This window comes from Calonectris borealis, chromosome 3, assembly GCF_964195595.1.
Source record: "Calonectris borealis chromosome 3, bCalBor7.hap1.2, whole genome shotgun sequence".
NCBI classification, from domain to species: domain Eukaryota; kingdom Metazoa; phylum Chordata; class Aves; order Procellariiformes; family Procellariidae; genus Calonectris; species Calonectris borealis.
This window is the reverse complement of record NC_134314.1, coordinates 102,435,671-102,452,054: the sequence shown is the minus strand read 5'-3', so window position 1 is coordinate 102,452,054 and position 16,384 is coordinate 102,435,671. Positions and strand designations below refer to the sequence as shown.

General features: G+C 33.9%; 1 protein-coding gene across 1 annotated transcript in view; it reads right to left on the bottom strand.

Moving 5' to 3' along the window:
• SYT14 (synaptotagmin 14) overlaps positions 1-16,384 on the bottom strand; it is an 83,431-nt gene that overhangs the window by 56,886 nt on the left and 10,161 nt on the right. Inside the window, exon 2 of the mRNA XM_075146992.1 lies at positions 13,743-13,790. Coding sequence (XP_075003093.1) covers positions 13,743-13,790 — 48 coding nt within the window. The remainder of the gene's footprint in view (positions 1-13,742; positions 13,791-16,384) is intronic.

Sequence of the window (16,384 nt, the reverse complement as noted above, 5' to 3'; positions counted from 1 at the left end):
AAATTTGAGTTAATGTTTAATATTGTTAAATTTCATCAGTTTTTTCTCTTCCAATCATCTTTTCAAAGAACAGAAAAATATCTGGTCCTAATCTAAGGGAGGACTGACATTGTGAGCAAGAGGTTCTGCCGGAATACTGGACCCCATAACAAGACAGGGTCTCTGCAGAAAATAGGGAGATTATCAGCAGATGCCAAGGCTGATGATTTTTGATGGAACATCTGAGACAGAGAGTACTGTCTGCTCTGTACTAAGAGCATCTCCCCTTCCTGGAAGGGGCTGGAGGTTTGGCTACCTGGACTCAGGGCTAACTCTAAGATAGTGCTGCTGGGGAGGGACTGAGCCCTTGCTGGTGAGGCCATTGCCTCTGTCAGCCTTTTTATGCTCAGTTCCTGGCTCCTCTTCCCTTACGGACTAGCTGGCCCTCGCTGCTCCCTGACAAATAGTATACTGTGTGAGCAAAACACAGAATGAGAAAAAGCACGTAATGGTATGTCCCTTGCCCTGGTACGTGTGCCACTTGCGTATGAACCAAGAAAGAGCTAAGTGGAATAGAGATAAAGCACACTTAATCAAAACCAGGTAGAGAAAAAAGGTTGAAGTAGACTGACGTCTTAGAAAGTGTATAAAATAAAGAATATGTAATTGCTATTAAGCAGATAACTGAAAGGGAGTATTGGGCATCTTTTGCAGGGGTAGAATCTTGGAAGTCCATCAGTATCTAAGTAACAACATCAGTAATACCATTTAAGGCCAAGATTACCCAGGACACGGATTTAGAAATAAGAAATCTGGGAATGGATGTAGCAAATTGGACCAATTGGGAAAGAGTAATTAAGGGGCAGCTTGTTTATTTGAAAGGAGACTAGGCAGAGAAAGGGATATAGAAGGGCGGCCAAAAAGAGAGTCTAGAAATGTAAGAAATAATGAACAACTTATAAAAGCAATTCAAGAACATGAGAGGGCAGATCTTTTGACAGAAGGAATGCAGATGCCCAGAGACTATAATGAAGGTGACCTGCTTCATTAATCAAGGTTGCCAGGATGTCAGAGGGAAGCCTCTTGGTCAACGCAGTGGACTCTCCACTGGGTCTACATCTGAAAGACTTGATGTGAGAAGTTAGAGTGACAGAATTGCAAATTTGTTAATAAGTAGTGTGGGAGGTTAAAGTGAAGGGTTATAGAACTATAATTCAGTAACATTTGGGTGCAATTTATAAGAATAAAGTGATGGAACTCAATAATCACATGCAATTAACAATGGTGTAAAGCATTATAGAACTGTAAGTGATTTATAGTGGTATGTTTATTAGTTAATTAATCTGTTAATTGGTTTATTAGTAGTGTGCTGATCAATTAATAAACGTTATAGCCTCTTGTTTCAGTTATGTCTCAAACCTGCATTCCAAAGAGGGAGAGTGAGACCTTGAGGAAACAGACACCTGAACACTCAAGAGTGTTTTTGTGGCCTCAACACACAGAGGTGCATCTTTCATCTGGATGAAAGCTAGGATTTCACATATCCCTTTCTTCCTGCTGTTTTTGCTAGACTCTAAGTGTCCCTCTACTCACTACCATAAATCCCATTCTTGGGGGTTGAATTTTTTCTATTTATATAAGATTTATGAAGATTTATCAGATTTATGAATTCCGTTTGCCAAGATCTTGGCACTTCACTTTAGGAGTATAATGCTGCGTGGCAACATCTTTCACCATGTAAAAAGGAGTGGGATTAAGAAAAATTGGCAACATACTCTGCATTCTCAGAGATGCAATACAAAAGGACAAGAAGCAACAATCCGAAGTAGCAACAAGGAAAATTCCAGCTGGAGATAAGGGGAAAAAATTCCACAATAAGAGGGGTTAATCACTGGAACAGATTGCCTATATCAGTGATAGAATCCAGCTTTAATGTTAGCCCTGCTTTGCGCAGGGGGCTGAACTGCGAATTACTTTCCCAGGAGCCTTCCAAATTAAATTATCCTGAGTCTACATATGCCCTTTGTAAATCTGGGCTTATAGATCTATGTAAAAGTGTTGACTGAGAAACACACACAGTTCTACAATCTGGAAAAACACCCAGTTTTCTTTGAATTATTGATCCTGGCCCCAATGAGACTAGAGACTGGGCCAAGAGCAGAAAATTTTCATTCTTCAATAACTTCCAGTTCTAACACAGAGACAGTGGCAGAAAAGGCAAGAAGAAGAAACTGCAATTCACCAGGACACAGGGACCAGCAAAATTGAGAATGAAGTGGAAGGTGGCAATTAGGCACAAGTTAATGATATCCAGAGAGGAAATGGGAAGTATGAGTTATGAAGAAGATGTAACATTGGGATGGAGTACATAGAACAAGTTGGAAAGTGAAGAGAAGGCAGAAAAAGAAGACAGATTAGGAAGACTAGACAGATAAAGATAATGGGACCACAGAAATTTATCTATGAGAATAATTGCTTTATTATTGGAGCAGGCTGTCCTAAGCAACTTTGCCTGAATTCAGTATCAACAAGGCTTTGAGAAGGAGATTGAACTGAATTCCAATCATTCTATGATTCACAATAAAGGACAGTGAATGTTTTCTTTTAATAGGATAGATTAACTGTACAACATCTTCAGAGGAAAACTGCACTTTCAGGTATTTCACATTTGATCTTTTAAAACTGTAGGTTTAAATATTTTTTTTTTTTTTTACTTATGCTTATATTGTTCAGCAATCAAAGCTGTTTTGATCCATCAAAATACGTGTTTAAGGAAGTTAACCACAACCTAAAAGTTACTTGAAAATGCAATACTTTTGGTTTTTTCTCAAGTACCTCCTGGATACTAATTAGTTAAAAAAGGCACTGTATGCAAACTGCATAGTTCTCTATGGAAACACAGTATCTAATGACATCTTTCTGGAGTGAAAAAAAATCACTGGCTGATACCTTACAAAAAGAATGAAACTTTAGCTGCAGCAAGACTAATTAATTATTTATGTAATTCAGTGTGAACATAGGACTTGAAAATTGTATTTCCATAACAATTTGCATTCATGTAAAGAATCTTAGAATGCTTGTTCACAGATTAAATATATTATCAAGTTAAAATCCTTTAATGTATTACCATTATAAAGCCATAAAAAAAAACCAAATAAAATTGTACTTCAATTTTCCACGTGTAAATGTGTACAGATTGCCATCTATGAATAAAGGTTTTATACATCACATTAATCCTTCAATTAGTTTCTCACAGTTGAAGTGTCAAGCAGTTATACTTTGTAGACAGAAAAAAAAAAAGTAGTACTTTTTTGCATATATCTGTGCCACATTCAGCACCAGAATTATTTCGATTCAAAACACATTGTCATAAATTCTGATTGGTTTGGGCATTAATTGTACCATGAAAAGCATTTTAAAAACTCTCAAGAGGTTCCCAGTGGTTTCTTCTACAATCATAAACCAGTAGAAAGGCAATACTTTCTCACAGTCATATTTCAAATTCAAATGTCCTACTTTTATAAACTTCATAATTATCCTCAGTTCTTAAGAAAAACAACAATGAATGTTTGAAATTCATGATAATATAACACAGTTTTAGAAATACTAAAAGAACAAATGGTCTTACTACAAAGTTATTAAGACTAATTGAATTGCTGGCTATGGAAATGGCATAGAAAGTTATACTCATTACAGAAGTGTTACATTAACATCACTTTAATTCACTTTTATTATTATCATCACTAGAATTAGAATTATTAGAACACAGAAACTTACCATTTCTTCATCTTAAATAACTAATTAGCATGTCTTTCTCAAATAACTTCCCTGTTATTAAACAATTTTTCTTTTCCAAAAGATGTCTCAAACTCTTCAGAAAATAATGGCATCTTTAAATAAATATCACCAAAACAACAAAAATCCTCAGACATATTAAAAAGCATTTAATGTTTTTAATATTAAATTAAAAAGCCTTTCATGCATTTTAATATGTATCCCCCCCCAATTATGTTTAATATCCAGTCAATTATTTTTGGAGCTCTCACACTCCACATCATGTTGCTCACTTAGCTAGTAATGTACAAAGCCACATAGTTATCTTGGCGATGTTTTAATTATTCATTTACAAATGCAATATTATCTCTTCGGTGCACAAATTAAGTAACTAGGGGTATGATCCAAAGAATCTCAATTACTTTTAAGATCCTAGCACAAAAACATTTGAAATGAAAAATGTAAGCTTGTTTTTAACTTATAACCCGTTTTATTTGTTTTTTGGTTTTTTGGGTTTTTTTGTTTTTTTTGTTTTTTTTTTTACAACTTGATCTAAGATATTTTAGCCTTTTAAATTCTTTTAAATAAACAGGACTATTGCTTTGTATTTAGTCCTGGAGAAGAATTAGTTATTGTTATTAGCTTTTACATCTTGACATTATATGAAAATAACCTGTGCTGTCCAGCTCAAAAATATTTTCATTCAAATGCTATTCACTGCTGCTTGTCACTTCATACCAACTTTCCGACTTGCATGAGAAATTAACATATTTTCAGAAAGCTGAAGAGGTTACTGAACCACAAAATAAGATTCATGCCTTGATTGCCTTTTCTCCATACTTGAATTATTTATCTCCAAACAGCACATATTTATTTCTCACAGACAACTCATGTCATAATGGAAAAAAACAAACAAACAAAACCCTCATACTTCAAAGTCAGCTTGGAAGTAAAATAGTTTGGTCTGACTGATTACTCAACAGGACTAAGAACTGTACTTCCATATGTGTCAGTTTACATGTAAGTATTTTTTTCTTTTATGACTAATTACATAGGATGGTCTCTTCTCTAAAAGTAAGTAACTGAACTTGAAGGCTACCTAATATTTTGTACTCTTTCTAAACAGCTTTTATTTGACAAGGTAAACTCGATACACAAAGTTTCACAATAATATAGCAGAATTATAACCTTCCTGTTTGCTGGAGTAGTTGAAGAAGCAATCACAAGTGAATAGAACCTAGTTTACCTAGACAAAATGCTACACCTACAGCGGGCAATATATTTTATCCACTGTTGTGTTAGAAGACTTTTAAAAAATTAAATTCTTGACTACCTGCACTGTTTTACAAACAAGATAAACTCTACGTGGCAGCTGACATCACTATTAGAATGCTTTCCCATATAAAAAACAGCAGCAACTTTACCACAAAAATTGACTAGCTGATGTTTCTGCTAAAAATCAATGACAGACAATGAACTCAGAATTCCCTCTAAACATTTTATTAAACATGTCAAAAGACAAAATTCCAAACGTATTTCCTATGCTTCCTTTTTTATTTTGTATTAATCTTTCTTCTTTCTCTCATATAAAACATTGGAACTATGTAATTCCTTTCTATAAATTTACCTATTTCTTTTATGTTTTGCCAAAACAAGCATCAGAAAAAGGATTTTAGCTCAACTTAAAACGTGCCATTAAATCTCATCTATTAACGTTTTTAACTTTTTAGCTACATTTAGTTAACATTAAAACTGAAACTTTTCTGTATAAAGATGCTGCCCCCTTCAATTCAAACTTGTATTTTGCCGTTCTTCTGCAGCGAAGACTTCTTAACTTAGCCCACTGCTAATGGCTACATTTGTCAGCTTACTATGTTAAATACATGTTATACTGCTAGTTTTTTTATGTTCCTCCCTGTGTGTTTGTTTCTTCTGCATCTTGCACTTTGTTACATCGCAAGTTTACACACTCTCCGGTACAAATTACAAGCACGTGCAACATAAGCTACTTGTATTTCAACACTTTAAATATCTATATCCAATATATTACCCTGAGTGGCATGCAATTTTAAATGAACATAAACATGAAATGACAATTGAATGTCAATGCAGAACTGAAAAGAGCATTTCCTAAATAAGAAAACTATTAACAATTTTTAGAAACATGAATCTTTCAGAAGTTTTGAAAGACTGACAGAATGAAATCAGGATGAAAGTGCTTATTTAACTTTCTATTTGGAATAACAACGCCCTTTAAAAATTCTATTTATAAACCTTTCAAAGTAATACTGGGCAAAACAGAAAACTTACATTATCTGAAGTGATACATGATGCAATTTAAAGGTCAATTTATAAAAAATGTCATACACCTAACATTAAGTAAAAAATAAATGTGCCTGTTTACATGAAAAAATTTACTGGAATTACTGTATCACAACAGCTACACTGGTCTAACTCCAGTGTTGCTTTTATTCCAGTGGAAAGTTATCAGGAATAATAGCAACTTTTTTCATCATTTGGTTTATGTACTTCACAGTGGCTGAAGGATAATCTGCACTGCTAAATCAGGATAAATCAGGACTCCGCCCCCCCCCCCCCCCCCCCCCCCATTTTCTTAACATCTAATTACAAGGACTAATAAGAAAAAATATGTTTTAACATCTAGGACTTCCTTCACACAGGAAAAAAGTCTAGAATGTATTTTAATTAAAAAATTCAATTTATTTGATTTTATTATGAGCAATTAAATTACTTGACTAAATATTTACATCAGAGTTCAATATACTTCATAAATTATAGTTTGTGTTAAAAAGGTCTTGGTTCAGCAAGTTAACTAATTACAAACATAACGGCACAAAAATACTTGTATCGACTCTAGTACTGCCTCTACAGTTTGACATTCACAGGACTCCTTTCCCTTTCTTTTAAAATACCATGTTGAAACTGTCTTTTGGAGATAAATTTAATTATAGGAAAAAGAGGTCACTGGGCTCCAAAATATCACTGATCTAAGAAAGAATTTAGGAATAACAGAAGCCATACTCTGAGATGGAGATTTAAACTTTTGACAGAAATCTTTTAATTCAAGCATTGGAACAGGCTACCCAGGGAAGTGGTTGAGTCACCATCCCTGGAAGTATTTAAAAGACATATAGATGTGGCGCTTAGGGACATGATTTAGTGGGCATGGTGGTGTTGGGTTGATGGTTGGACTCGATGATCTTAGAGGTCTTTTCCAATCTTAATGATTCTATGATTCTAATTCCTAAATCCTTATAGGCTGTGGAAGTTGTCAACATGCCAACCCTGCTGATTTACCAGTCCCTCAATGTCTTTTCTCTCTAATATGGAATTCATCTCCTATGAAGTAGTATCTCACAACAGAAATCTCTGAAAAGAAATACTGAAGGAAATATCACATTGCTACTTGGAATAGACATCACCTTGATTACCTCCAGATCCCAATAATCTTTGCAATTACATAGCATATTACATGACTCTATTCTCCACACAGCGGGTAAAAGAACAGCAGTGATTATAGATTTTTAATGATACTCACAGTGCAAAAATATTGAAGACCTGCAGGGGTCTAGAGGCTTGCAGTTTAAAAGCTCATGGCTACTACAAAGTAGTTCTCCACTACTGGGGAAACAAATCTATGTAATAAAAATCTTTTAAAATCCCATTTTTCCTATCAGCCACTACAATTAACAACAAAGTGTGAGACAATCCAGGATCCAGATTTCTGAACAGCACAGTGATTATCTAGGATACATAGCAAAGTATTGTGCAGTAAAAATGATTAACATTTTAAGTGAAGAAATGCCAGGGTTTGATAAAGCAAAGTTCCTACACACAAAAATTGCTATGGAAGAAAACGTAGTGCGATAGTTGGAGTTAAGTGACCGCAGTAGATGCTGCTTTCCAGATGACTCCAAACATAGAAGAACACACAGAAACATAACTTTGCTTCCTGTATAGGCATCAATAATCTCAAAGAAAAATACTTACTTCATATTAAATTTTCTCTAGTCCAAAATGTATAAATAAAGATTAGTTTTCCAACAGAGGGCAAAATTTAGTATATATTCCGGTGTTGTTAATTATAACATTATTACTTTCGTTATTTTAATATGTAGCCATACTTTTATCGTATCTCCCAGATCTATTAAGTTTAGTATTAATGGGATAAAGGACAAAATTTCTTCTAGCCTGGGGAAAAAAAAAATGTATTTGTCTATTTAAAATTATTTAGTGCACAATTATGAACAGATTAATTACTATTTTCTGCATATATTATAAAAGTAGCTTTAATTGTGTATACTTTTTAATGAAGAGTTTTTATTCCTATCTCTGTAAAAAGAGAAAATGCACTTTACTTTGTACTGTCCATATCTGAACCTTTAAATGAGTAGAAATAACATATATTTACAATGTTTTACATTAATGTGAGGTTACCTAATTTAAAGAAATTTGCTACCATCTGTGGTATCACCCTTCTCTTGACAAAGGACAAGATGTTCTACCAACTGGATGACAGCAGAGAGAAAGGGGAAAAATTATTTTGTTTCTTTTTCAGAGACACTTACTTAGTGTAGACCATCATAAAAACTGTAATGTAACTTGAATATCAGACGCAGTTGACTTTCAATAAAATCATGTTTCTACTTGTAAAATGAAACTCATGAATAAATATAATTTTTTTCCATTTGAATTAAATGCAGTTGGCAACTTAACATTCACATACATGCAAACGGATAAGGATAGTTGACCGGAACATTGAAGAGGACATAGTTCTACTTAAAATATACTTCTGACAAAACAAAAATTCATACCTTCTTATCTTTTCAAAATTATTATTAAAAGTGACATTTTTATTGTCAGCCAAAGACACTGTCTTTTTGCAACTTCTTTCTTTTGCATATTAAAGAGCACTTCTGTTCCATTATTAGTCGCAAAGGCAGTTTGCTGAATAATTTCCTTTGTTTGCAAGACTGCCACAACAATAGAAAGAAAAGAACATCTTGCAAAAGAAAAAACGGCTTAAAAATAGTTTTTAAAAATCTGTGCAACTCAGACCTTACTCAGATACTCAATCTACATTTCCATGAATTAAATACAAAATACATTGCTGCGTTAGAAGTATCATTTTGCATTACTTCAGAAATACACAAATTAACAACAAAAGGTAAAAGAGACCTAAAAATAACATGGCCATGCATTTTCTAGTTTAATGTCACTTCCATGTCATACAGTAAGTATTATATATATCAGAATATATTAAAGAAGGTTTTTCTTCAGTTACAGCTCAACATCGTAAACACTCATCACAAGTCTGTCTCGTCTGTACAAACAGAACCTGAAAACAGCCTTAATTAACATATTAGTACATCTAACAACAGCCAATTCCAAGTTAGACTAGCAGCCTAGCTAAGGTGCACTACACAGCCAAAAAAGATACATTTTTCTGAAGTCTGATTTTAAGTTCCCTCAATTCTTTTATGTCCATAGCAAATAACCAAAGGAACAACTTAACATAACTCTCATGACTCTTTCAAAAACATCTGTGTGTTAGGAAAATAGCCAGCAAAAAGGCAAACCTTTAATTGAGTAATTTCAGAAAAACCCTGTCACCTTCTTCTGCTGTCAAGAACCCGAAGTGATTGAATGAAATGACTCAGTCACTACTAACTAAACTAAGCAGGACTCTTCTTTCCTTAGTTAAGTCTTCAATTTGTATTGTCAGCCAAGAAGTAAGAATGTGAATATGTGTGTGTACATAAAATAAACTTGCATTAAATAATAGAAGGAAACAATAAGTTCATTTATATTAAAAGCAAAAATATCTTTTTCCAATTTCCAGAATTCAACAATGTGTAAATACAAAATCACACAAACAGTTCAACCACTTAGCTATGTTAAACACAGGAGTCACAAATTTCAGTAATCTTCTGTAATAACTGATCAAACTTCTTTGAAGTTCTTTTCTATAGCTGGGAAGTGACTTGTTCTGTACTTTGCAGCTATTAGATGTTTTTTATATATATATGTGATATAACGGCCACAAAATACGCACATTTTCAAGACACACACCTCCTATATTTACACATTTAGAAGAAGCCTCTATTTAAAAATACATATAAATTAGTTTTTAAGGCTTTCCAGAAAAGCCTATCAGTCTTCTTACTCCTGATCAGCTCTTTGCAGATCCTTCTCAAAAATGTATGAATCTGCTAAAAGGAAACTGAACAAGCAAAACACTATAGAATACTGCAATCCTTCTGGTGCAGACTAGCAGTGGACCCACCACAGCCTATCTTGGGCAACTATGAAGCTGTAACAACATTATGTGACATGGGAGCAGGCCCTGTGCTAGACAATTGCTACACCTTTGGTTAGCAAATCTGAGTTCTGAATTGATACTGTATTGGTATCATATTTATAATAGAATTCAGATAATCTCAGATATTCAATAAGCATTATAACTGGTACTTGCAAATCTTTGAGTCTTCGAAAACTAAAAATACTTCTACAAACCAAATTAGTTTTATTTATTTCAGTGGAAGCATTGTTAACATCAAAGACACCTTAATGATGCTTTTAAATGAAAATGCAACTGTTTTAAATGAAAATGCAACTGTGTGCAGTCCCAGCACTGCAGCCTAGAGTACCTAAAAAATTAAAGATAACAACCGTAAAAAAAGCCCTCCATGGTTTTGGCTAATTTGAGAAATACAAAACTTCAAAAAAAAAGAAAAGTGAGGTTTCAAATTATTTTTATTGTAACAGCTGAATATTCTTAAAGCCGACATTTCCTTTTTAAGCTTTGGGGGGTTTTTTTATAGTTATGCATTCAAATATAAATAAGAATTTTTCATTAAATAATTTGAGCTAAATCATGTGGTCACATATAGCCTTGCAGACCTTTCTGGTCCCTTGCCACATTTCATCATCTGATACCCCAAGGTTCCTATTTTCCTAGCAAAACTGAATGAGCAGGCAAAAAAAAGACAATTTAGGAATGTGTTACTTTGCTAACCAGAAAGAAAAATTAATCACCAGCAACAGGTATTCTTCAAGTCGTATAATCCCCATATAAATTCTAATTACACTCCATCACTCGAAGCCGGAAAGTTTTCCTTTGCATCATTCATAGAAGACACATGCTTGCTTGCTTACTTGTTTTTCCCTTTTCCCTATTCAGTACAGGACAAATAAGATGCAACATCGCTGTTTATCATGTTAGTTGCTTCTCAACAACTACATACTTGGAAGGACTATGAGAAAGATGGACAGACAAGCAAAGCACAAACGTACACTGGATTCTCTAAGAATTCTAGTTACTTACACTGGCTATTTACTACTAACCTTTCCTTCAGAGGTTCCACACAGGCACTCTAACTACAGTCACCCGGCAGTCACGGTTACCTACCATCACCTGGCAGAAAGCATCAGAGGCTTTCAGGCAAATGGCAAATGCAGAACCATTTTGTCAAACACTGCACCAACTCTCAAAGCCTCATAGATAGCATTCAATGAAAACGAGTGAATGAACGCTAGGAGTGCCAGGGTGTACTCTCCTGGTGCCACAGTAACACAGACACCAGTGAAAAAGGAGAGGGGACAGTACAAACTTACCTAGCACCAGACAAGACTACAGGCACTATCTCTGTGTCAATGTGAACACTTAATTTGTCCATCAAACTTCCACAGTGAGCTCACGCACCAAAAAAGACTTAGCTTTCACGGTACAGCCAAGAGATGGTGAAAGGGAAGTTCTCCACGCCACAACACTTTTCAACTCGATCCTGTATAAGCTTGAAATGAATACCCAGTGGCATTAAGGACAGAGCTGGAAGGTCTGATCTGACCAGCTCCAGACTGCTGGCAGCCAGGAATTCTCAGCTTGGAAAGGCCTTCCTATTCTAAGGTCAATACGGATCATGAGCATGCACTCTGATCCTGGCAAACAAGCAGGCCTGGACAATTGGCAAATAAAGTAATCCTTAAGAGCCTGGCCATTAGTCAGACAATAAAAACATCTTGAATGCGTATCAGATGATGTAAAGTCTTAGATAAAGTAACCAAAACGCTACATGACTGGAAGACTTATAGTACGATGGCAAAGCACCTTCTGCTTTATGTGTATACCTCAAGTAGGGCGAGGGGAAAGACAAGAATGCACGCGCTCCACACACTACAAGGAGAAATTTGTCAGTAACATGGCTGGGCATAGGGGCACGCAAGGTTAGAATACACATGGAAACTCATATGAAGAAAAAAGGAACCCAACATATTGCAGATATAAATGGCATTAAAAGGACACTTTTCTTTTAATCACACTTATGCCTGGTCTAATTTATAACCACCAATGCTAAAACACAGGTTCCATGCAACTGTTATTAAAAAAAAATGTTTATAATACCATACCAATGACAAACGGAGCTTTGAATCTAATGTTCAAACATAGCATAGAACCTTAAAAAAAAACGCATGTCTTTTCAACTTAGCTTCCCAGCAATAACATTAAAAACCATACAGCGCTGCCTCCAAGAACGCAGAAAAATTGTTTTTCTTCAAATCACTACAGTACCCTAAAATAAATAGGGATTAGAAAGACTCATAGATCTTGAAACTTTATCAGTAGGCTTTCTGAACTTCCAATGAGTTTCATAATTCAGAAAGAAAAACAGCCTATTACAGAAGGAATACAGATCACTGTGTGTACCGACTTATCCATCAACAGAAAAACAGACAGCAATAAAGAAGTTTTTAAAAACAAAATAAAAAACCACCAAAACATAAAAAAGAAAAAGTAACCTCCCCCCCAAAATAAGAAAGAAGTAATAAAAAAAGCAAGAATGAAATGATTCACAGTTCAAAAAGCAGAAAATTGTTTTTAATTACAATACTGTCAAACCACACACAACACTCAAATATTCTTTTAATAGATATTTGGAAAAAATGACTTGTGACCATAAAGCTATTTTTCACCTTAACTGGTAGAATTAATTCTGTGGTTAGGAGATAGTAAGTAAATGTTTCAAAAAAAGCCTGATTTTACTAAAACCTTTAAGTGAATGCAATGGAAACTAAGCTCTATTCAGGGGCCAAACAAAGTATCTTCCTACCAGGTATGATGTGGTTTGACAATATTATTAAGCCAGTCTGACACAGTTGTTGTCAAGAGAGTCTTGCAGCCCTTCTCCTCTCCCACCACACTTTCTTACTCCTTTCCTTTTGAAAGCACTGAGACTCTTCTGACCTAACAGTGAGTCAACTCAAGGAACTAATCCTTGAAGAAACTTTTGGGTTTTTTGGTTAAGATTAGCTTTCAGATCAGAACACAGAGATTCAACAGCAATGCTGCAGGGCTGGCAAAGGGGACAGAAAACAGCTGTATCTAGTTGTTCTATCAGCTGAGCTGTTCTGTCAAACTCCATCTTCAGTCATTGTAACTTAGCTTTAAACCTATAGAAGTCCTCTCTTGAGTACAGCTCTGTTTCATGCTATCAATTACTGGTTTCATTACTGATACAATTGTTTTCAAAGAAGTTTGAGTCATTAGGATCTCAACTGAAAACGCAGGCAGAGATTGCCAGTCCATTACATCAGTTGTTCAAAATATTCTCACAACTTTCTATTACTACTAAAAATCAAATCATCCTACAACTATCTGCACAAGGCAAGGATCAAAGTTTTTGTGGTTTCTATCACAGTTGAGTAACAGTAGCAACTTCCATGTAACTCTGAATATTGGAAGAGCACATTTTTCCTTCTTGTGAAAAATCAAATTTTGTTTTGGAATTTCACATTTTATTTCATTATTTTTTTCTTTTTTTCATTGACAGTGTCAGCATCAAAAGATTTTGCAACACAAAGATGCAACACGAAGATCCAGAAAACGTAAGATCGTAACATTAGGCAGCAGATTTCTCACCAGTACTATTCACAAACTACAAAGTTCACTTTCACAAATCATTGCTTACCTTTTCTAATGCAGATTAGCTCATGTACACCGCAAGTTCGTTCTCCACCTATATGGAAATAAATCATTAGAAAATATTAAGAAATAAAATGTTTTTGGCTTCTTAATAAGGCTTATAAACAGCACAAAAGAAAAAGCTGTAAAACCATGTCATTTAATAAAAATGCAAAAGACTGATTTAACAAATTTTCAATTTATACATGATATCCTTTGGAGAAAACAATAAATGTACCTTTGGCTTATTATTGCTAATGACGGTGCAGTTTGAAGAGTTTTACATACAATTTATCCAGATAAAATTACAATGCAAGCAAGTTAACTGAAGCCACAGTAATATTTCCCATGTATAAAACATAATTTCCTGTTCTGAGGGAACTACCATCTACAGAAGAATTCTCAAAATATCAAAAATATTTGTAACATAATAGAATGCCAACATAATGTTATTATTATCTTCCATGGTAAAAAAAGAGAAAGCCTGTTACTAAAAGCTGGGTTTACCTGGAATTTCTCCTTAAGATTTTTTTTTAATTAAAAAACAAGCTGTACAGAAATTGAGATATTTATATGAGAATAACAAAATCGTTGCTAGAAATATTAAGCTTCAGTTTACATTTTAATAGAAAACATTTTAATGTCAGAATTACATCTAGTAAACAAAACATCAACATATAATATACCTAGTGAGGACAATGAAGTAATCCACATAGGAAGGAGAACACATTCAGTCAATCATGTTGAAAGAGGAAGGTGGGATACAGGGATGCGACATGAAACAAGTCAGTGCTAAGCCTTGTAGAAGGAGGAACAAGCAGTTACAAATTGTTGAAAAGATTCTTCTAATCGTATCTAGAGACCATTGGAAGAGTTGATTTTTTATTATGATTCCTTTATATTGAATACATTTACAGTATTCACGATCCTCTTCTCTTTTAAATTAATACATTTTTGAATGATACACCCCACAGTCAAACCTTAAAATTCCAAGCTATGGCCTATCTTAACCATACCCTAACGCCCACTAAGCCTTTTTCCACTGACAACAAAAGACTGCATGTATATGAATACATAACTGAAGGGAACTGCCTAGGTTTTCATACCCAGTTCTCTGCAATCTCATGAAAATACAAAACAGACAGTTCCAAAAACTCACAAAACAACTATTCCGTATGCATTAATCACTACTGGGCTCCAAAAACTTCACAACACACTAAAACAAGCTTTAGATAACAAAATTCTTCCAATCACAAAAATGTGGAAATACATTATATAGCACTTACTACTCTCCTTCATTCCATAATAAAGGAATTATGCCATATAATAAAGGATGATATGATATAATATCAACTAATATTTAAAACTCATAATTGATAACACTAACAGATGGTGGTGAAAAAGTTTTAAGAAGATACCTGATTTGTAGTTAAATTTACATTTTAAAGAAATAACTGTAGGAAATGTATATATGAGAGGAAAAAAAGGATAAAAGGGATCAAATAAATGGAGTAAAACATAACTCTTCTAAAATAAAATTAAATGTCTGTGAGGTATGAAATTAAAAAGAATCCTCATTTTATGCCAACATACTTTTTTTTCATATTCAGTAATATGAAATACAAGCCTCAAAGATACTCTTGAATGGGAAATCAAATATCACTGAGTCTGAGGATCCCATGAGTTTTTTATAGTCATCACCATTACAAAACCCAGTTATAATAGCAACATAACAACTCCCACTTTTCAGTGCATTCGAGAAGCTGGACAGTATCGTTTTCATTCAGAAAACATTTTGGAAGTAAAACATAAGAAAAACTAAGTAAAAAAAAATCTGGTTTTACGACAACAAGGCGTTTTAAAAAAAATCCAAACTTTGGGATAGGTTACAATCTTCTTTAAAGTCACTGCAGTCATCTTCAGGCTACAAAAGAGAAACTAAAAGAGTGACTGTAACTCTTCTCCCTGGATTTTCTTCCCCCAATAGACTTAAATTCAGCAGTGAAGGAAGAATAAAAATTACTGGAAAAAAAAAAAAAATTTTTCATTACACAGATGCTAGACAGTTAGTTAAAAATATTCACCTAGGAATGACTGAGAGAAGAACAGAAGAGCAGCATTAGATTTTATTTATATACTGCCCTCAGTGAAATCAGCCAGCTTGAAATCTCATCATGAAATACTAATTTTAGGTTTGGATTTTGCATTGCTACTTATTGTAGCAATGAAGAAAGCAGTAAGATATCTTTTTTCAATCATTTAGATGCTAAAATACGATGGTGTTCCACTAAACAAAGTTTTTACATTAATCCTCATGTTACTTTTTATTGATCACAAGGCTACATAATAAATTTATACAATTTAACATGCATTCATTCAGGATTTTAATTTTTTCTTTTTTTTTTTGTTAGAAAACGCTGAATGATATTTCTTGTTTAATAGGTGATTAATCTATTACAGTTTTTCCAAACTGCTTTTGGATGGAAATCATCTGTTAAATAAAATATGTCAAGTGACTTACATGTTTTGAAAATGAAGTTGAAGAAAGCATCTTTTATATTTTAAATTAACCAGTTTATTAAACACATTAAATATTATCCTCAAGTGACCTGGGCAGATTCTTCTTTTCCCTAGTGCTCTTCAAAACTG